Here is a 14,988-nt window from a genome sequence, read left to right as displayed (position 1 = left end):
TCACACCTGCATTCCTGCTAGTGGGTAGTGTTCCAAGGAAGCAACACCCTCTCCACACTCACTGTTTTGGGGCAAGTATATACATGAGTGAATGATTACATAGCTGTTTACTTCTATTTATGTAAACTAGGTTCCTCAATAGGTGTCTACAGTTTATATGTCCATAGATATAGTAGATTACTTTCCAAAAATGTTCTAGCATCTGCACTCCTCCAGGGAAAGAATGCGGAGAAGGCAATGGCAACCCACTCCAGTACTCTTGCCTGGAAAATCCCATGAGCAGAGAAGGCTGGTAGGCTGCAGTCCACAAGGTCGCTAAGAGTCAGACATGACTGAGCGACTTCACTTTCACTTTTCACTTTCATGCATTGAAGAAGCAAATGGCAACCCACTCCAGTGTTCTTGCCTGGAAAATCCCAGGGACGGGGGAGCCTGGTGGGCTGCCGTCTATGGGGTCACACAGGGTCAGACACAACTGAAGCGACTTAGCAGCAGCAGCAGCAGCAGGGAAAGAATGAATGGCTATTTAGCCATACCTTTAAGAGTACTAAGTTATTTTAAATTTTGTATTTTAGTGAGCGAACAATGGCATCTAAAACTGGTGTATAGATTCAATGAGTAAGGTAAAGTAAGGACTTGAGCTGTTGCAATCCATCAACGAGATAAACGTTTAAAGATTAAGATACTGGGTAAAATAGTGAGTTGATGGTTCAGTTCAGTTCAGTCGCTCAGTCGTGTCTGACTCTTTGTGACCCCATGAATCGCAGCACACCAGGCCTCCCTGTCCATCACCAACTCCTGGAGTTCGCTCAGATTCACATCCATTGAGTCAATTATGCCATCCAGCCATCTCATCCTCTGTGAGGATGAGTCATCCTCTGTCTCTTTTCCAATGAGTCAGCTCTTCACATGAGGTGGCCAAAGTACTGGAGTTTCAGCTTTAGCATCATTCCTTCCGAAAGTTGATGGTTAACAGGAAATATTTTAACAACTTGATTAGTTAGACACAAAATCTGCAGTGCTGTACTACAGAGTTCAAAGATCACTAGGCCAGAAAGCTATCTATCATTTTAGTAGATATTTCATTTACAAAGCTGTTATGGGTTGAATTGTTTCCCCTCAAAATACTGTTGATGTCCTGGTCCTGGTATCTATGAATTACAGCCTTATTTCTAAATAAGGTCATTACAGCCAATATAATGACCTTATTTGGAAATAGGATCTTTGCAGGGATAATCAAGTTAAAACAAGATTAGTGAAAGTGAAAGTCACTCAGTCTATGTGTCCGACTCTTTGCGACCCCATGGACTATATAGTCCATGGAATTCTCCAGGCCAGCATACTGGAATGGGTAGCCTTTCCCTTCTCCAGGGGATCTTCCCAACACAGGGATCAAACCCAGGTCTCCTGCATTGCAGGCAGATTCTTTACCAGCTGAGCCACAAGAGAAGCCCAAGAATACTGGAGAGGGCAGCCTATTTGTTCTCCAGCGGATCTTCCCAAATCAGGAATTGAACTGGGGTCTCCTGCATTGCAGCCAGATTCTTTATCAACTGAGCTATGAGGGAAGCAAAATGAGATTAGGGTGGGTACAATCCAATATGACTGTTCAATTAGGTTCAGTTGCTCAGTTGTGTCTGACTCTGCAACCCATGGACTGCAGCACGCCAGGCTTCCCTGTCCATCACCAACTCCCAGAGCTTGCTCAAACTCACATCCATAGAGTGGGTGATGCCATCCAAACTTCTCATCCTCTGACATCCCCTTCTCCTCCTGCCTTCAATCTTTTCCAGCATCAGGGTCTTTTCAGATGAGTCAGTTCTTCACATTAGGTGGCCAAAGTATTGGAGTTTCAACTTCAGCATCAGTCCTTCCAATGAATACCCAGGACTGATCTCCTTTAGGATGGACTGGTTGGATCTCCTTGCTGTCCAAGGCACTCTCAAGAGTCTTCTCCAACACCACAGTTCAAAAGCATCAATTCTACAGCACTCAGCTTTCTTTATGGTCCAACTCCCACATCAATACACAACTACTGGAAAAACCACAGCTTTGACTAGACGGACATTTGTTGGCAAAGTAATGTCTCTGCTTTTTAACAGGCTGTCTAGGTTGGTCATAACTTTCCTTCCAAGGAGTAAGCGTCTTTTAATTTCATGGCTGCAGTCACCATCTGCAGTGATTTTGGAGCCCCCCAAAATAAAGTCTGTCACTGTTTCCACTGTTTCCCCATCTATGCCATGAAGTGATGGAACCAAATGCCATGCTCTTAGTTTTCTGAATGTTGAGCTTTAAGCCAACTTTTTCACTCTCCTCTTTCACTTTCATCAAGAGGCTCTTCAGCTCCTCTTCACTTTCTGCCGTAAGGGTGATGTCATCTGCATATCTGAGGTTATTGGTATTTTTCCCAGCAGTCTTGATTCTAGTTTGTGCTTCAACCAGCCCAGCATTTCTCATTATGTACTCTGCATATAAGTTAAATAAGCAGGGTGACAATATACAGCCTTGACTTACTCCTTTCCCAATTTGGAACCAGTCTGTTGTTCCATGTCCAGTTCTAACTATTGCTTCTTGACCTTCATACAGATTTCTCAGGGGGCAGGTAAGGTGGTCTGGTATTCCCATCTCTTTAAGAATTTTCCACAGTTTGTTACGATACACACGGCCAAAGGCTTTGGCATCGTCAACGAAGCAGAAGTAGATCTTTTTCTGGAACTCTCTTTTTTGCTTTTTTGATGATGCAGTGGATGTTGGCAATTTGATCTCTGGTTCCTCTGCCTTTTCTAAATCCATTTCGAACATCTGAATGTTCACAGTTCACTTACTGGTCATAGTAAACCAAGAGAAAGCACTGGTCATAGCAAACACCCTCTTCTAACAACACAAGAGAAGACTACACAAGGACATTACCAGATGGTCAATATCAAATCAGATTGATTATATTCTTTGCAGCCAAAGGTGGAGAAGCTCTATACAAACAGCAAAAACAAGACTGGGAGCTGACTGTAGCTCAGATCATGAACTCCTTATTGCCGAATTCAGACTTAAGTTGAAGACAGTAGGGAAAACCACTAGACCATTCAGGTATGACCTAAATTAAATCCCTTACGATTATACAGTGGAAGTGACAAATAGATTCAAGGGATTAGATCTGATAGAGTGCCTGAAGAACTATGGACAAAGGTTCATGACATTGTACAGGAGGCAGTGATCAAGACCATCCCCAAGGCAAAAAAAAAAAAAAAAAAAAAAACACCCCAAAACACAAAAAGGCAAAATGGCTGTCTGAGGAGGCCTGACAAATAGCTGAGAAAAGAAAAGACACAAAAGGCAAAGGAGAAAAGGAAAGATATACCCATTTGAATTTAGAGTTCCAAAGAATAGCAGGGAGAATAAGAAAGCCTTCCTCGGTGATCAATGCAAAGAAATAGAGGAAAACAATAGGATGGGAAAGACTAGAGATTTCTTCAAGAAAACTAGAGATACCAAGGGAACATTTCATGTAAAGATGGGTACAATAAAAGATAGAAATGGTATGGACCTAACAGAAGCAGAAGACAGTAAGAAGAGGTGGCAAGGATACACAGAAGAACTATACAAAAAAGATCTCCATGACTCAGATAACCACAATGGTGTGATCACTCATCTAGAGCCAGACATCCTGGAATGTGAAGTCAAGTGGGCCTCAGGAAGCATCTCTATAGACAAAGCTAGCGGAGGTGATGGAATTCCAGTTGAGCTATTTCAGATCCTAAAAGATGATGTTGTTACAGTGCTGCACTCAATATGCCAGCAAACTTGGAAACTCAGCAGTGGTCACAGGACTTGCAAAGGTCAGTTTTCATTCCAATCCCAAAGAAAGGCAATGCCAAAGAATGTTCAAACATGACTGTACGCTTCTAGAAAGGGGAAACTTGGACACAGAGACATGCAAACAACAGAGAATACCATGTGAACATGAATCAGAGATTAAGGTGATACCTCTATGAGTCAAGGAACAAAAAAGTTTACCAGAAAAGCACCAGAAGCTAGGAGAGAAGCATGAAACCTTTTCTTCCTCACAGCTCTTAGAAGGAACCAACTTCACCAACGTCTTGATCTCAGATTTCTAGGCTCCAAAACTGTAAGACAATAAAATTCTGCCATCCTACGGTTTGTACCCAATTTTTAGTACTTTATTATGACAGCCCCAGGAAACTAATGCAGAAGGAAAACTAAAATACCAGTGAATGGTTTTTCTCTTTGTTATTTTCCAGGATAGAAAGTTTTAGGAAAAGAAAAGCTGAATTAATGGCAACCCACTCCAGTATTCTTGCCTAGAGAATCCCATAGGCTAGGAGCCTGGCAAGCCACAGTCCATGGGTGCTGGGGTCCAGCCCCAGGGGATCCAGGGAATTCTAAGGGGAGACGGTGTCGGCGATCAGGAAAACAATAGCTTAATTAAGTATTAATTAAAGATATAAAGAGAGACTTAATAAGGATAGCTCAGTGGGAAAAATCAGTGGAGACAAGGGGCTGAATAACTTGGTTTATGTGGAATACCAATAAAACCTCGAGACAAGAGGTTTGCACCACCTACGTAGGCCACAGGCATCTTTCTGTTCTCCCGAAGGAGAGGAGACACTAAGGCCTCCCCGGTCAGATCTTAGAAGACCAGGCATAATTAGCAGTCTTGGTGGGCATCCACGCTCCAGATGGGAATTCAGCCAGAAAAATGGTGAACAAGAAAGAACAACACGGGGGAATCAGTCTTTCCAGGAACTGATCCGTTTTCTTTATTTTCCAGGTTTGCTTATATACTTTTTGTTATACATAGAGATAGAATACAAAGTCACACGGGGTCAGTAGACCTGACCTTTATCAAAATTAGGTGCTTCATATAAATGTATACAAAAGGTCTTAGGTGGCTTTACATCATCTTATGGCCATGAGGCCTGCTTACATTTTATGGCCCTTTCTTTCTGATAACGGTCAGTCAACCAGAAAACCTATTTTCCAGGGGTGATTTTTCTTATACCAGGCACCAGATAAAGTTGCATTCCTATAGGGTGAAGGTGCAGTGGGTTACAATTAAGAAAGGAATTTAGTTAGCCTAAAGTTTAACATGATTAATATCAAAGGTTAATACCTATTTCTCCTATATGCTAGTTATATTCATTTATGTGTATAAGGGCAGGGAATATGGAGACTTGGCAGCAAATATTGGCCCAACAAATGAAAATCCTTCACCACTAATACTATACTAATAATTTTCTAACTTCTCAAAAGAGTCTGTATTTAGAAAGTTTAAAGCATCTTGTGCCTCTCACGGTTGGGGAGCTGTGAACAATCACATGTGGCTGGACGAACCTGTCAGGCAAGCTACAGAACTTTCAGAGGAGTTTGTAAGTTGAAACACTCTTGTCACGCCCAGGAATTTATTAACTGGAGCTCTAAGTTAACTCCTTCTCAGAGAGAGGTGGTGGGGGACAGCCCCTCGTAAAGTCAGAGGTGTAGGTGAGAGCATGAAGCAGTAAAGTAGGCAGACTCTGGGTAGATGCTCGGGAACAGGGGGTCTCCTGAGGCTCGATCCCGCCTTTGCGTATGCCAAGCCTCCTTCCTCATGACCTTTGCCACGGGTGGAGTTCCTCACACTGGCTCCCAGCACATGGGGTCACAAGAGTTGGACAAAAGTTAGTGACTAAACCAACCAATCACCAGTTCCCATTACAGGCAAGTGAGAAGCCTGTAACAATAATTTTATAGGAAGGTTGAAAAACCAATATTCTCAGAGTTGTGAAAACAGCAATTTTTTCCCCCTCTTGAGCTCAGTCACACAACTGCACTCATCTCACATGCTAGGAAAGTAATGCTCAAAATTCTCCAAGCCAGGCTTCAACAATACATGAGCCATGAACTTCCAGATATTCAAGCTGGTTTTAGAAAAGGCACAGGAACCAGAGATCAAATTGCCAACATCAAATTGCCAGATCATCAAAAAAGCAAGAGAATTCCAAAAAACATCTATTTCTGCTTTATTGACTATGCCAAAGCTTTTGACAGTGTGTATCGCAACAAACTGTGGAAAATTCTGAAAGAGATGGGAATACCAGACCACCTGACCTGCCTCTTGAGAAACCTGTATGCAGATCAGGAAGCAACAGTTAGAACTGAACATGGAACAACAGACTGGTTCCAAATAGGAAAAGGAGTATGTCAAGGCTGTATATTGTCACCCTGCTTCTTTAACTTATATGCGGAAGCTTATATACATCATGAGAAACACTGGACTGGAAGAAACACAAGCTGAAATCAAGATTGCCGGGAGAAATATCAATAACCTCAGATATGCAGATGACTCCACCCTTATGGCAGAAAGTGAAGAGGAACTAAAAAGCCTCTTGATGAAAGTGAAAGAGGAGAGTGAAAAAGTTGGCTTGAAGCTCAACATTCAGAAAACTAAGATCATGGCACCCGGTTCCATCACTTCATGGCAAATAGATGGGGAAACAGTGGAAATAGTGGCTGACTTTATTTTTTTGGGCTCCAAAATCACTGCAGATGGTGATGGCAGCCATGAAATTAAAAGACACTTACTCCTTGAAAGGAAAGTTATGATAAGTCTAGACAGCATATTAAAAAGCAGAGACATTAGTTTGTCAACAAAGGTCCGTCCAGTCAAGGCTATGGTTTTTCCAGTAGTCACGTATGGGTGTGAGAGTTGAACTCTAAAGAAAGCTGAGCGCCGAAGAATTGATGCTTTTGAACTGTGGTGTTGGAGAAGACTCTTGAGAGTCCCTTGGACTGCAAGGAGATCCAACCAATCCATCCTAAAGGAGATCAGTCCTGGATGTTCATTGGGAGAACTGATGCTGAAGCTGAAACTCCAGTACTTTGGCCACCTCATGCGAAGAGTTATCTCTTTGGAAAAGACTCTGATGCTGGGAGGGATTGGGGGCAGAAGGAGAAGGGGACGACAGAGGATGAGATGGCTGAATGGCATCACCAACTCAATGAACATGAGTTTGAGTGAACTTTGGGAGTTGGTGATGGACAGGGAGGCCTGGCATGCTGCAGTTCATGGGGTCTCCAAAGAGTTGGACATGACTGAGCAAATGAACTGAACTGAACTGAACTGAGCTCAATCCAGCCCAATATCTTCTGCTCCAGTTAAAAATTAATTTCAGGGTTTCCCTGGTGGTAGTGGTAAAGAGTCTGCCTGCCAATGCTGAAGACATGGGTTCAATCCCTAGCTGGGATATATCCCACATGCCACAGAGCAAAAAATCCCATGTACCACAAGTATTGAGCCTGTGCCCTAGAGACCAGGACCTGCAACTACTGAGCCCACATGGTGCAACTACAGAAGCCTGCGTGCCCCAGAGCCCATGCTCCCCAATAAGAGAAGCCACTGCTATGCGAAGCCCACACACCACAACTAGGAGTAGCCCCACTTGCTGCAACTAGGGAAAAGCCTGTACAGCAGTGAAGACTCTGCAGATACAAATATAAATAAATAAAAAATTAATTCCAAAGCTCACACACAGCCAACGTCATCAACTTGTTTTTTAAAAAAAGGGAAGAAATAGAGGGAAGGTTTGGTTGTTTCTTTAGGTAAGCATGTATATCTAACGTAAGAGAGATTAAAAATTGTTTCTTTTTCATCACTTAGTACACTGCATAATATTTAATTAATTATTCATAAATATGCTTTGCAAAGAATTAAGTTTCTATTTCTTTGGGGCTTGCAATTTTACAATTTAAAATGGATTAGAGGAGGTTTTCAGGCTGTCCTAGGTTTTTTTTTTATTGTGTAATACTTCATATGTCTAAGTTTTGAAACATAGTGAGAAAATAATTATCTGTGAGCCTGTTGTCCCACTGAAGAACTTGAGCTTAACTAAGTACCATTGTAGCTCTTACTGCTCTGATCTTACCACCCTCTCTCCATCCCCTCACTCCCACCTCTCTACCCCTCCACCAGCCCCAAACCAGGAGCTGACATTGAAAACACAGTAATTTCTGTACCTAGTCATCTGTTTGTTGTTGCTGCCACTATGCCACTGCAATCTTTGTACCCTGTGAAATGACACCCTAAGCATGGCTCTCTAAATCCTAAGACCTTTGGGTAACAACTGTTATTTTCAAAATGTTCCCAGACTGCTTTTTTTAAAATCACAATCATATTTGCAGATTTACCTTAAAGGGAACTTGGAGTCTGTTTTTGATGTTTATCTCAATAGAATTATCAGAGTATCTGTTGTACCAAAAAAAAAAAAATCTGTTTTTTGTCCCCATTCATGGGACACAGCTTCTAAATCCTTGGATTTTCCCACTTCTAACACAGAAGTTTGTTATTCATGCTGAGCCTCTGGGATCACACTTGAGTTTATGATAAAGACGTGACTCATGGTAGATTCCTAAACAGTGTCAAGATGGAGTTGGCCATGCCAGAAAGATGAACTTGGTATTTAGAGAACTGAAGCTTTCACCCAAGTGATATCGGCCAGACCTTAGGGCTTTCAAGGAATGGAAGAAGCTAGAGACTGAGTTCTATCAGATGGCCAATCAATCAATCAACTGTGCTCAAGTAATGAAGTTCCAGTGAAAACCTCCAGACACCAAAGCTCTGATGAGATTCTGGCTTGGTGAATATACCAACACATTGAATGAGTGACGCATTCTGATTCCTTGCAAGAGAGTATAGAAGCTCTGCATTTGGGGCACTCCTAAACCTTGTCCAACCTGTCTCTCCATTTGTAGCTTTCATATGTAACAGAATTGTGGTTGTACGTATGGCATCTTCCTGAGTTCTGTGAGTCATTCCAGTGAATTATTGAACCTAGCGGGTCATGGAAACCCTGCATTTTTAGCCAGCTGGTTATAAGTGTGGGTAATCTGGAGACCCCTGGACTTATGGCTGACATCAGAAGCGAGGGTAGCCTTTTGGAGAATGATGCCCTTAACGTAAGGCTTACCAGGTGGTCACTAGTGGTAGAGAAACTGCCTGCCATTGTAGGAGACATAAGAGACCTGGGTTTGATTCCTGTGTCGGCAAGATCCCCTGGAGAAGGGCATGGCAACCCACTCCAGTATTCTTGGCTGGGGAATTCCTTGAACAGAGAAGTCTAGCAGGCCACAGTCCATAGGGTCACAAAAAACGGGACATGACTGAAGCGACTTAGTATGCGCGTGCACACGCACACACACAGAGACACACACATACTTAACATATGGAGTATGGACTAACTCCGAGTAGTTAGTATCTGAATTTCAGTGCAGTACTGCAGCATCTAATTTATCGCTTGTTGCAAAACAGATACTCATTAGGTTAATCACACTTTTTTGCTAAAAAGAATTAACTTGTATTTTGAAACATACCGTATCCTCTCTGGGTATCGTCAATAATAGGAATACGTGCTCTGCCAAGGAATTCATCACCTTGGTCAATTAGAGCTTCCTTCACCGCCTCATATCCATGTAAGACCACCGTGGTCTGGGATCCAAGGTACAGAGTGTAAACAGGGCCATATTGTTTGGCCAACTGTAAAGAGATGCAAACAACTATAAGGGCTATTGTGAAATCTCTCCATTGGAGGCTTTGGTGAGAATTAACTAATGATTCACACGTAGCTTAGACTTTGCTCCATTAAGTTCCTTTCAATAATTTAACCTGGGCTACAGTCATGGATTCATTCTTTCCTTCATCTATACATGCAACCATTGAGCAATATAAATATTCACTAAGCAATTATATTCTGTCAGACATTGTGCCGGGAACCCTCATGGAACTTACAGTCTAGTGGAAGTAACAGGCATAAAACAAGCTACATTTGCAATACAAGCTGCACATGATTCTATGAAAGTGGTAAAGAATGTACTTATGCTAGATGATAATGGGAAAACAATAAAATAGATGAAAATTCTATGAGGAGGTGATGTTTAAGATAAAACTAAAGATGAGAAAGAAGCAGACATGATAAGAGAAAGAGAGCTTACTTAGTAGGTATTAAAAAGAATGAAATCTATATATTTATGATAACATTGTGTCAAGGGGAAAAATAGAGTACTAAAACAGCTGCCAGCTAGGGATTCGTTTTCAAATGTATTTTACCTCCATGCATGTGAATTTAAAGTAGCCATTTGAAAGTACTTATGTGAAGATGTATGATGGTACGGAAACGTGTTCAGGTTCTAAATAGTTGAAAACAAAATTACATTTAAAGATCCATATGCATATAACAATCTTCCATTTTTTAAAGTAAAATTCTTAAATGGCAAAACTTACTGAAATTGCCACCTCTTTTCTTTCTGCCATTCCTACACTTTTAAAAACTTACACTTAAATGGTAGAGAATTTTGCCACTTTATTTTCTCTGTCCAAGGAAAATGAAACTATTTTCTTGGTTCCTCTGATGGAGTGTCTCTCTGTATTCTGGGGCACAAAATATCAGGCCCTTCTCTTCCAACCTCACCCTCAGCTGATGGTGTTGCTCCCTATTTCACAGAGATAATAGAAGTAATAGAAGAGAATGTCCGTGTGCTTCTACCATAGCTTCTTGTTCACTTGAATCTGTACCCATACACATAGTTTTCTGTTAATATAAAAAGGCCCAATTCTCCAGCTTATGCCCTGGATTCCATTCCCTTTTAGCTATGGCAACTTGACTTTCCTTTTTTACAGCAATGTTGAACATCACCCTATTTCTCTTCCTCCCCCAGTCCCTGGCAACCACCATTCTACTCCCTACTTCTATGACTCTTTTAGAGTCCCCATGTGAGTGAGTTCATACAGTATTTGTCCTTCTGTGTCTGGCTTCTATAATTTAGGATATCCTCCAGGTTCATCCATGTTGTTGTCAGTGACAGGATTTCCTCCTTCATTAAGGGGAAATAATATTCCTGTGTGTGTGTGCGCGTGCACATCGTACTTTCTTTATTCATTGGTCAGAGGACAGTAATTAGGGAATTTTTGGAGAACGTATACTTGCACAGTGAACTCAAAGGAGTGAATGTCAGTCAGGGAGCAGAGCTGAGTTGTGTCAGAGCAAGACATGAGGATCACTCTTCAAAAGGAGGATCACAAATTATCCCATAGATTAGTCTGAAATAGTAATAATAATATACAAAGACATTATTTACTTTTTTTTTTTTACATTTGCTTGTCTTTTGGTTTGTGTTATATGCAGAGAGGATTAGAAGACTTTTGGTTAAAATATGTTCTGACTTCAGAATTTTCCCATTCACTGGAATTCAATTCTCAGGTCAGGTTAACATACTTGACTATCACCTCTGAAGTGATCCAATTCAGAAAAAAATAAGGGGGGTGGGGGAGAACATCTGTCTTGTAATACACAAATAGATACACCAAGGTGACTTAGCAGTGAGTACAACTATTAATAAGAAAAGTTAAAGATGACGCAAAGATAATCTGAAGCTGACTCCCCTTTATCTGGAGATGACCAGCCCCTAATAAAACCCCCTTACCTTGGAAAGAGATGCAGGGATGTCCTTGAGGTTTAGTTGCATCAGATTCCCAATGATGGGAAGTGGAGTTGGACCAGGAGGGAGCTTTCCCAAACCTTTGTGACTTTTCTTCCACACAAAAAGAAAAACCAGGCAAGTGACACAAATCACAAGAGCAAGAGTAGTGATTTCCAGTTGTTCCATCTTGGTTACTCAGTGTTAGTAACTGTTTGGGTTGCTTACATACCCGGGTTATGATTTATAAGTCAAAGGCTGGTCTGAGTTCTTGGACTTAGGAAACAAACAACCTGGAACTGCTTTTGGCCATATTTACCTTCCTGAAGCTTGATATTGGGATGGATTCATATCTTTCCTACCTCTCATTCACAAAATCTGCAATTTTTGATTTTTAAAGCCTCTTCATTACATGTACTATTTCCTTTCAGCACTAACGATACATTAACTATAAAGCTGGGGGATTTAGAGGTACAAACTATTAGGTATAAAATAAACTACAAAGACGTATGGTACAACATGGAGAATATAGCCAATATTTTATAACTATAAAAAGCATAACCCTTGAAATTTGCAAACCACTATATTGTATGCCTGTAATGTATAACATTGTATAGCAACTATACTTCAATAATTTTTAAAAAGCTAACCAAATTTTTAAATTGCAATCTATAATGATTGTTTTTAAAGTGTTAAACTAACCTTATATTCCTAGGATGGACAGCTCTTCTTTCTCATGATATAGTAAAACATTTTTATTTTCTGAATTTGATCGGCCATTACTTTGTTATGGATTTCTGTACTTATGTACATGTAGACTATTGGTTTGCAATTCTGTTCTCTGTAATGTGTTTGTCTGGTTTTAACATCAGATTTTTGATAGCCAGATAAAGTAATTTGGCAAATATTCCATGTTTTTCTTTTCAATAAATGAGTTTTTAAAGTTTTAATTAAATGATTCATGTTATTTTTCCTAAAAAGTTTGATAAAATACTACAGTGAAACAATCTGGTGCTTTCCTTGTGGGAAATTTAAGAGAAAAATCCTTTTTTCCTCTTATTACAGCTGGCGTTTGACGCACACCAGATAATAAAAAAAGGAATACTGCAGGGTGATGGGAAGACTGGACCTTTCCCATTTTTGAAAGCTGAACTTTTATTGGCGGTCCTAGTAAAATATATAACTCTTTTCTAGGCAAGTCCTTCTTTCAGGTTTCCTTCAAACAATGCCTTTACTCTCCCATAAGAATATGAGGATTCAGAGATTTTGAATAGGAAGATTCTCGTTGGGTAGCAGTCTCTTTAAATCATGAGCTGGCTATGTAGAGGGAAAGTTATGGAAGACTGGCAGGAGAGGAGGGTGAGAGAAAGAGAGAAATGTGTCTTCTCTGGGAACACTGGAAGAAAGCAAGTTTTTCAAAGATATTGCTGGTATCTCGTGAAGGCCCAGGTTGCTACCATGGTGAGGGCAAAGGCACCAGCACCACAGTTATGGTAATACCACTTGGCTCCCCTTCACCTTGAGGTCCTATGGGCCCATTCTGGTTCCAAATAGGAAAAGGAGGACGTCAAGGCTGTATATTGTCACCCTGCTTATTTAACTTATATGAAGAGCACATCATGAGAAACGCTGGGCTGGAAGAAGCACAAGCCGGAATCAAGATTGCCAGGAGAAATATCAGTAACCTCAGATATACAGATGATGCTACCCTTATGGCAGAAAGTGAAGAGGAACTAAAAAGCCTCTTGATGAAAGTGAAAGAGGAGAGTGAAAAAGTTGGCTTAAAGCTCAACATTCAGAAAACAAAGATTATGGCATCTGGTCTCATCACTTCATGGGAAATAGATGGGGAAACAGTGAAAACAGTGTCAGACTTTATTTTTTGGGGCTCCAGGATCACTGCAGATGGTGACTGCAGCCATGAAATTGAAAGACGCTTACTCCTTGGAAGGAAAGTTATGACCAACCTAGATAGCATATTCAAAAGCAGAGACATTACTTTGCCAACTAAGGTCCGTCTAGCCAAGGCTATGGTTTTTCCAGTGGTCACGTATGGATGTGAGTTGGACTGTGAAGAAAGCTGAGTGCTGAAGAATTGATGCTTTTGGACTGTGGTGTTGGAGAAGACTCTTGAGAGTCCCTTGGACTGCAAGGAGATCCAACCAGTCCATTCTGAAGGAGATCAGTCCTGGGTGTTCTTTGGAAGGATTAATGCTGAAGCTGAAACTCCAGTACTTTGGCCACCTCATGTGAAGAGTTGACTCACTGGAAAAGACCCTGATGCTGGGAGGGATTGGGGGCAGGAGAAGGGGATGACAGAGGATGAGATGGCTGGATGGCACCACTGACTTGATGCACATGAGTCTGGGTGAACTCCGGGAGTTGGTGATGAACAGGGAAGCCTGGCGTGCTGCAATTCATGGGGTCACAAAGAGTCGGACACGACTGAGCGACTGAACTAAACTGGTCCCATTCTGCACCTGTAACCTGTGCTGCACTCTCATGGACACAGCATAGCCTGCATTACGGAAAAGGTCTATGGCATCCTGGTGCAGCAGATTCTTTAGGTCGCGGCCATTGACGGAGCAGATCTTATCACCCTCCTGGAGCCACCCATCCAGGGCCACAGCCCTGTTCTCTTTGATGTGGCTGATGAAGATGCTACTGTCATTGGAGACATACTGCTGATCTGTCCTACCGATGATGTTGAAGCCCAGGCCTGATGGTCCTCTAGTAAGACTGATCTCTTCCTCAGTAACCAAGTAATCTGCTCTTCTGTTCATAGCGAGGACTGGCACAGGTGAAGGCTAGAATCACTCCTGGCAGGAGCCACAACACCGCACTTTTGGTTTCATCAGCCCACGAACCAGTAAAGGGCCTTGTGAGAAAATTTTTGTTAATATAGCGAATTTTTTTTAAAGTTCCAGAAATGGATAATGGTGATGGTTGTACAAAGTTGTGATTGTGCTTAATGCCACTGACCCGTACGTTTTAAAATGTTAAAATGATATACTTTATGTATATTTAACCATAATAAAATGATTACCTAGTTGGTATTTGATAACTGTTCTCATTTGTATTTGTATTTAAGACAATTAATGCTTTGCTGATTTATTCTTTGAGATAAATCTTACTATTAATAGCAATGTCTCAGAATCTAGACATTATTTTATGGCAAATTTGTAATAATAAATCTTTTTCAAAATCTAAAGAAATCTACTGTTTCCTACTATATATTATAGAAAACATTAGAACCATTTTATTTATTGCAAGTAATTCCCAAAAGCCAACCCCAGTCCAAACAGATAGGAATTAGGTTTCCTTTCTTGATGGGGAAGTGGTGGTGGACACACTACAGAAGAGAATGAGGGGTGAAAGATATGGTTGTGGTTCGTTCTAGGAAATGCAATCTGCCCTCAACAAGCAGGTGGAAGAGGAAAGTATCACCTTTGCACTGATGTAGGAAAACCTGAGGAAAAGAAGTGGGAGCCAAGTTAGCACTAAAATTCATTAAATTGTTTCAACTTT

General features: G+C 41.1%; 2 protein-coding genes across 2 annotated transcripts in view; both read right to left on the bottom strand.

The window, feature by feature from the left end:
* Positions 1-11,785, bottom strand: part of LOC102180722 (cytochrome P450 2C23) — a 29,628-nt gene extending 17,843 nt beyond the window's left edge. The window contains 2 exon segments of the mRNA XM_013975181.2: positions 9,361-9,523; positions 11,467-11,785. Coding sequence (XP_013830635.2) covers positions 9,361-9,523; positions 11,467-11,649 — 346 coding nt within the window. The 5' untranslated portion in view covers positions 11,650-11,785.
* LOC102175359 (synaptojanin-2-binding protein-like) lies at positions 12,914-14,415 on the bottom strand. The gene is made up of 2 exons (XM_013975099.2): positions 13,920-14,415; positions 12,914-13,000 (listed from the first exon to the last, which is right to left on the bottom strand). Exons 1-2 carry the CDS (start codon positions 14,241-14,243, stop codon positions 12,914-12,916), a joined length of 411 nt encoding a protein of 136 aa, XP_013830553.2. The 5' UTR covers positions 14,244-14,415.

This window comes from Capra hircus, chromosome 26 (genome assembly GCF_001704415.2).
Source record: "Capra hircus breed San Clemente chromosome 26, ASM170441v1, whole genome shotgun sequence".
NCBI lineage: Eukaryota > Metazoa > Chordata > Mammalia > Artiodactyla > Bovidae > Capra > Capra hircus.
This window is presented reverse-complemented; position numbering and strand designations above follow the sequence as displayed.

Excerpts from the sequence above, each read along its gene's own strand:
- LOC102175359 (XM_013975099.2), bottom strand. The coding sequence starts at position 14,243 with ATGAACAGAAGAGCAGATTACTTGGTTACTGAGGAAGAGATCAGTCTT. Across the intron at positions 13,001-13,919 it reads TGCAGAATGGGACCAGTTTA|AATGGGCCCATAGGACCTCA; the intron begins GTTCAGTCGCTC and ends ATTTGGAACCAG.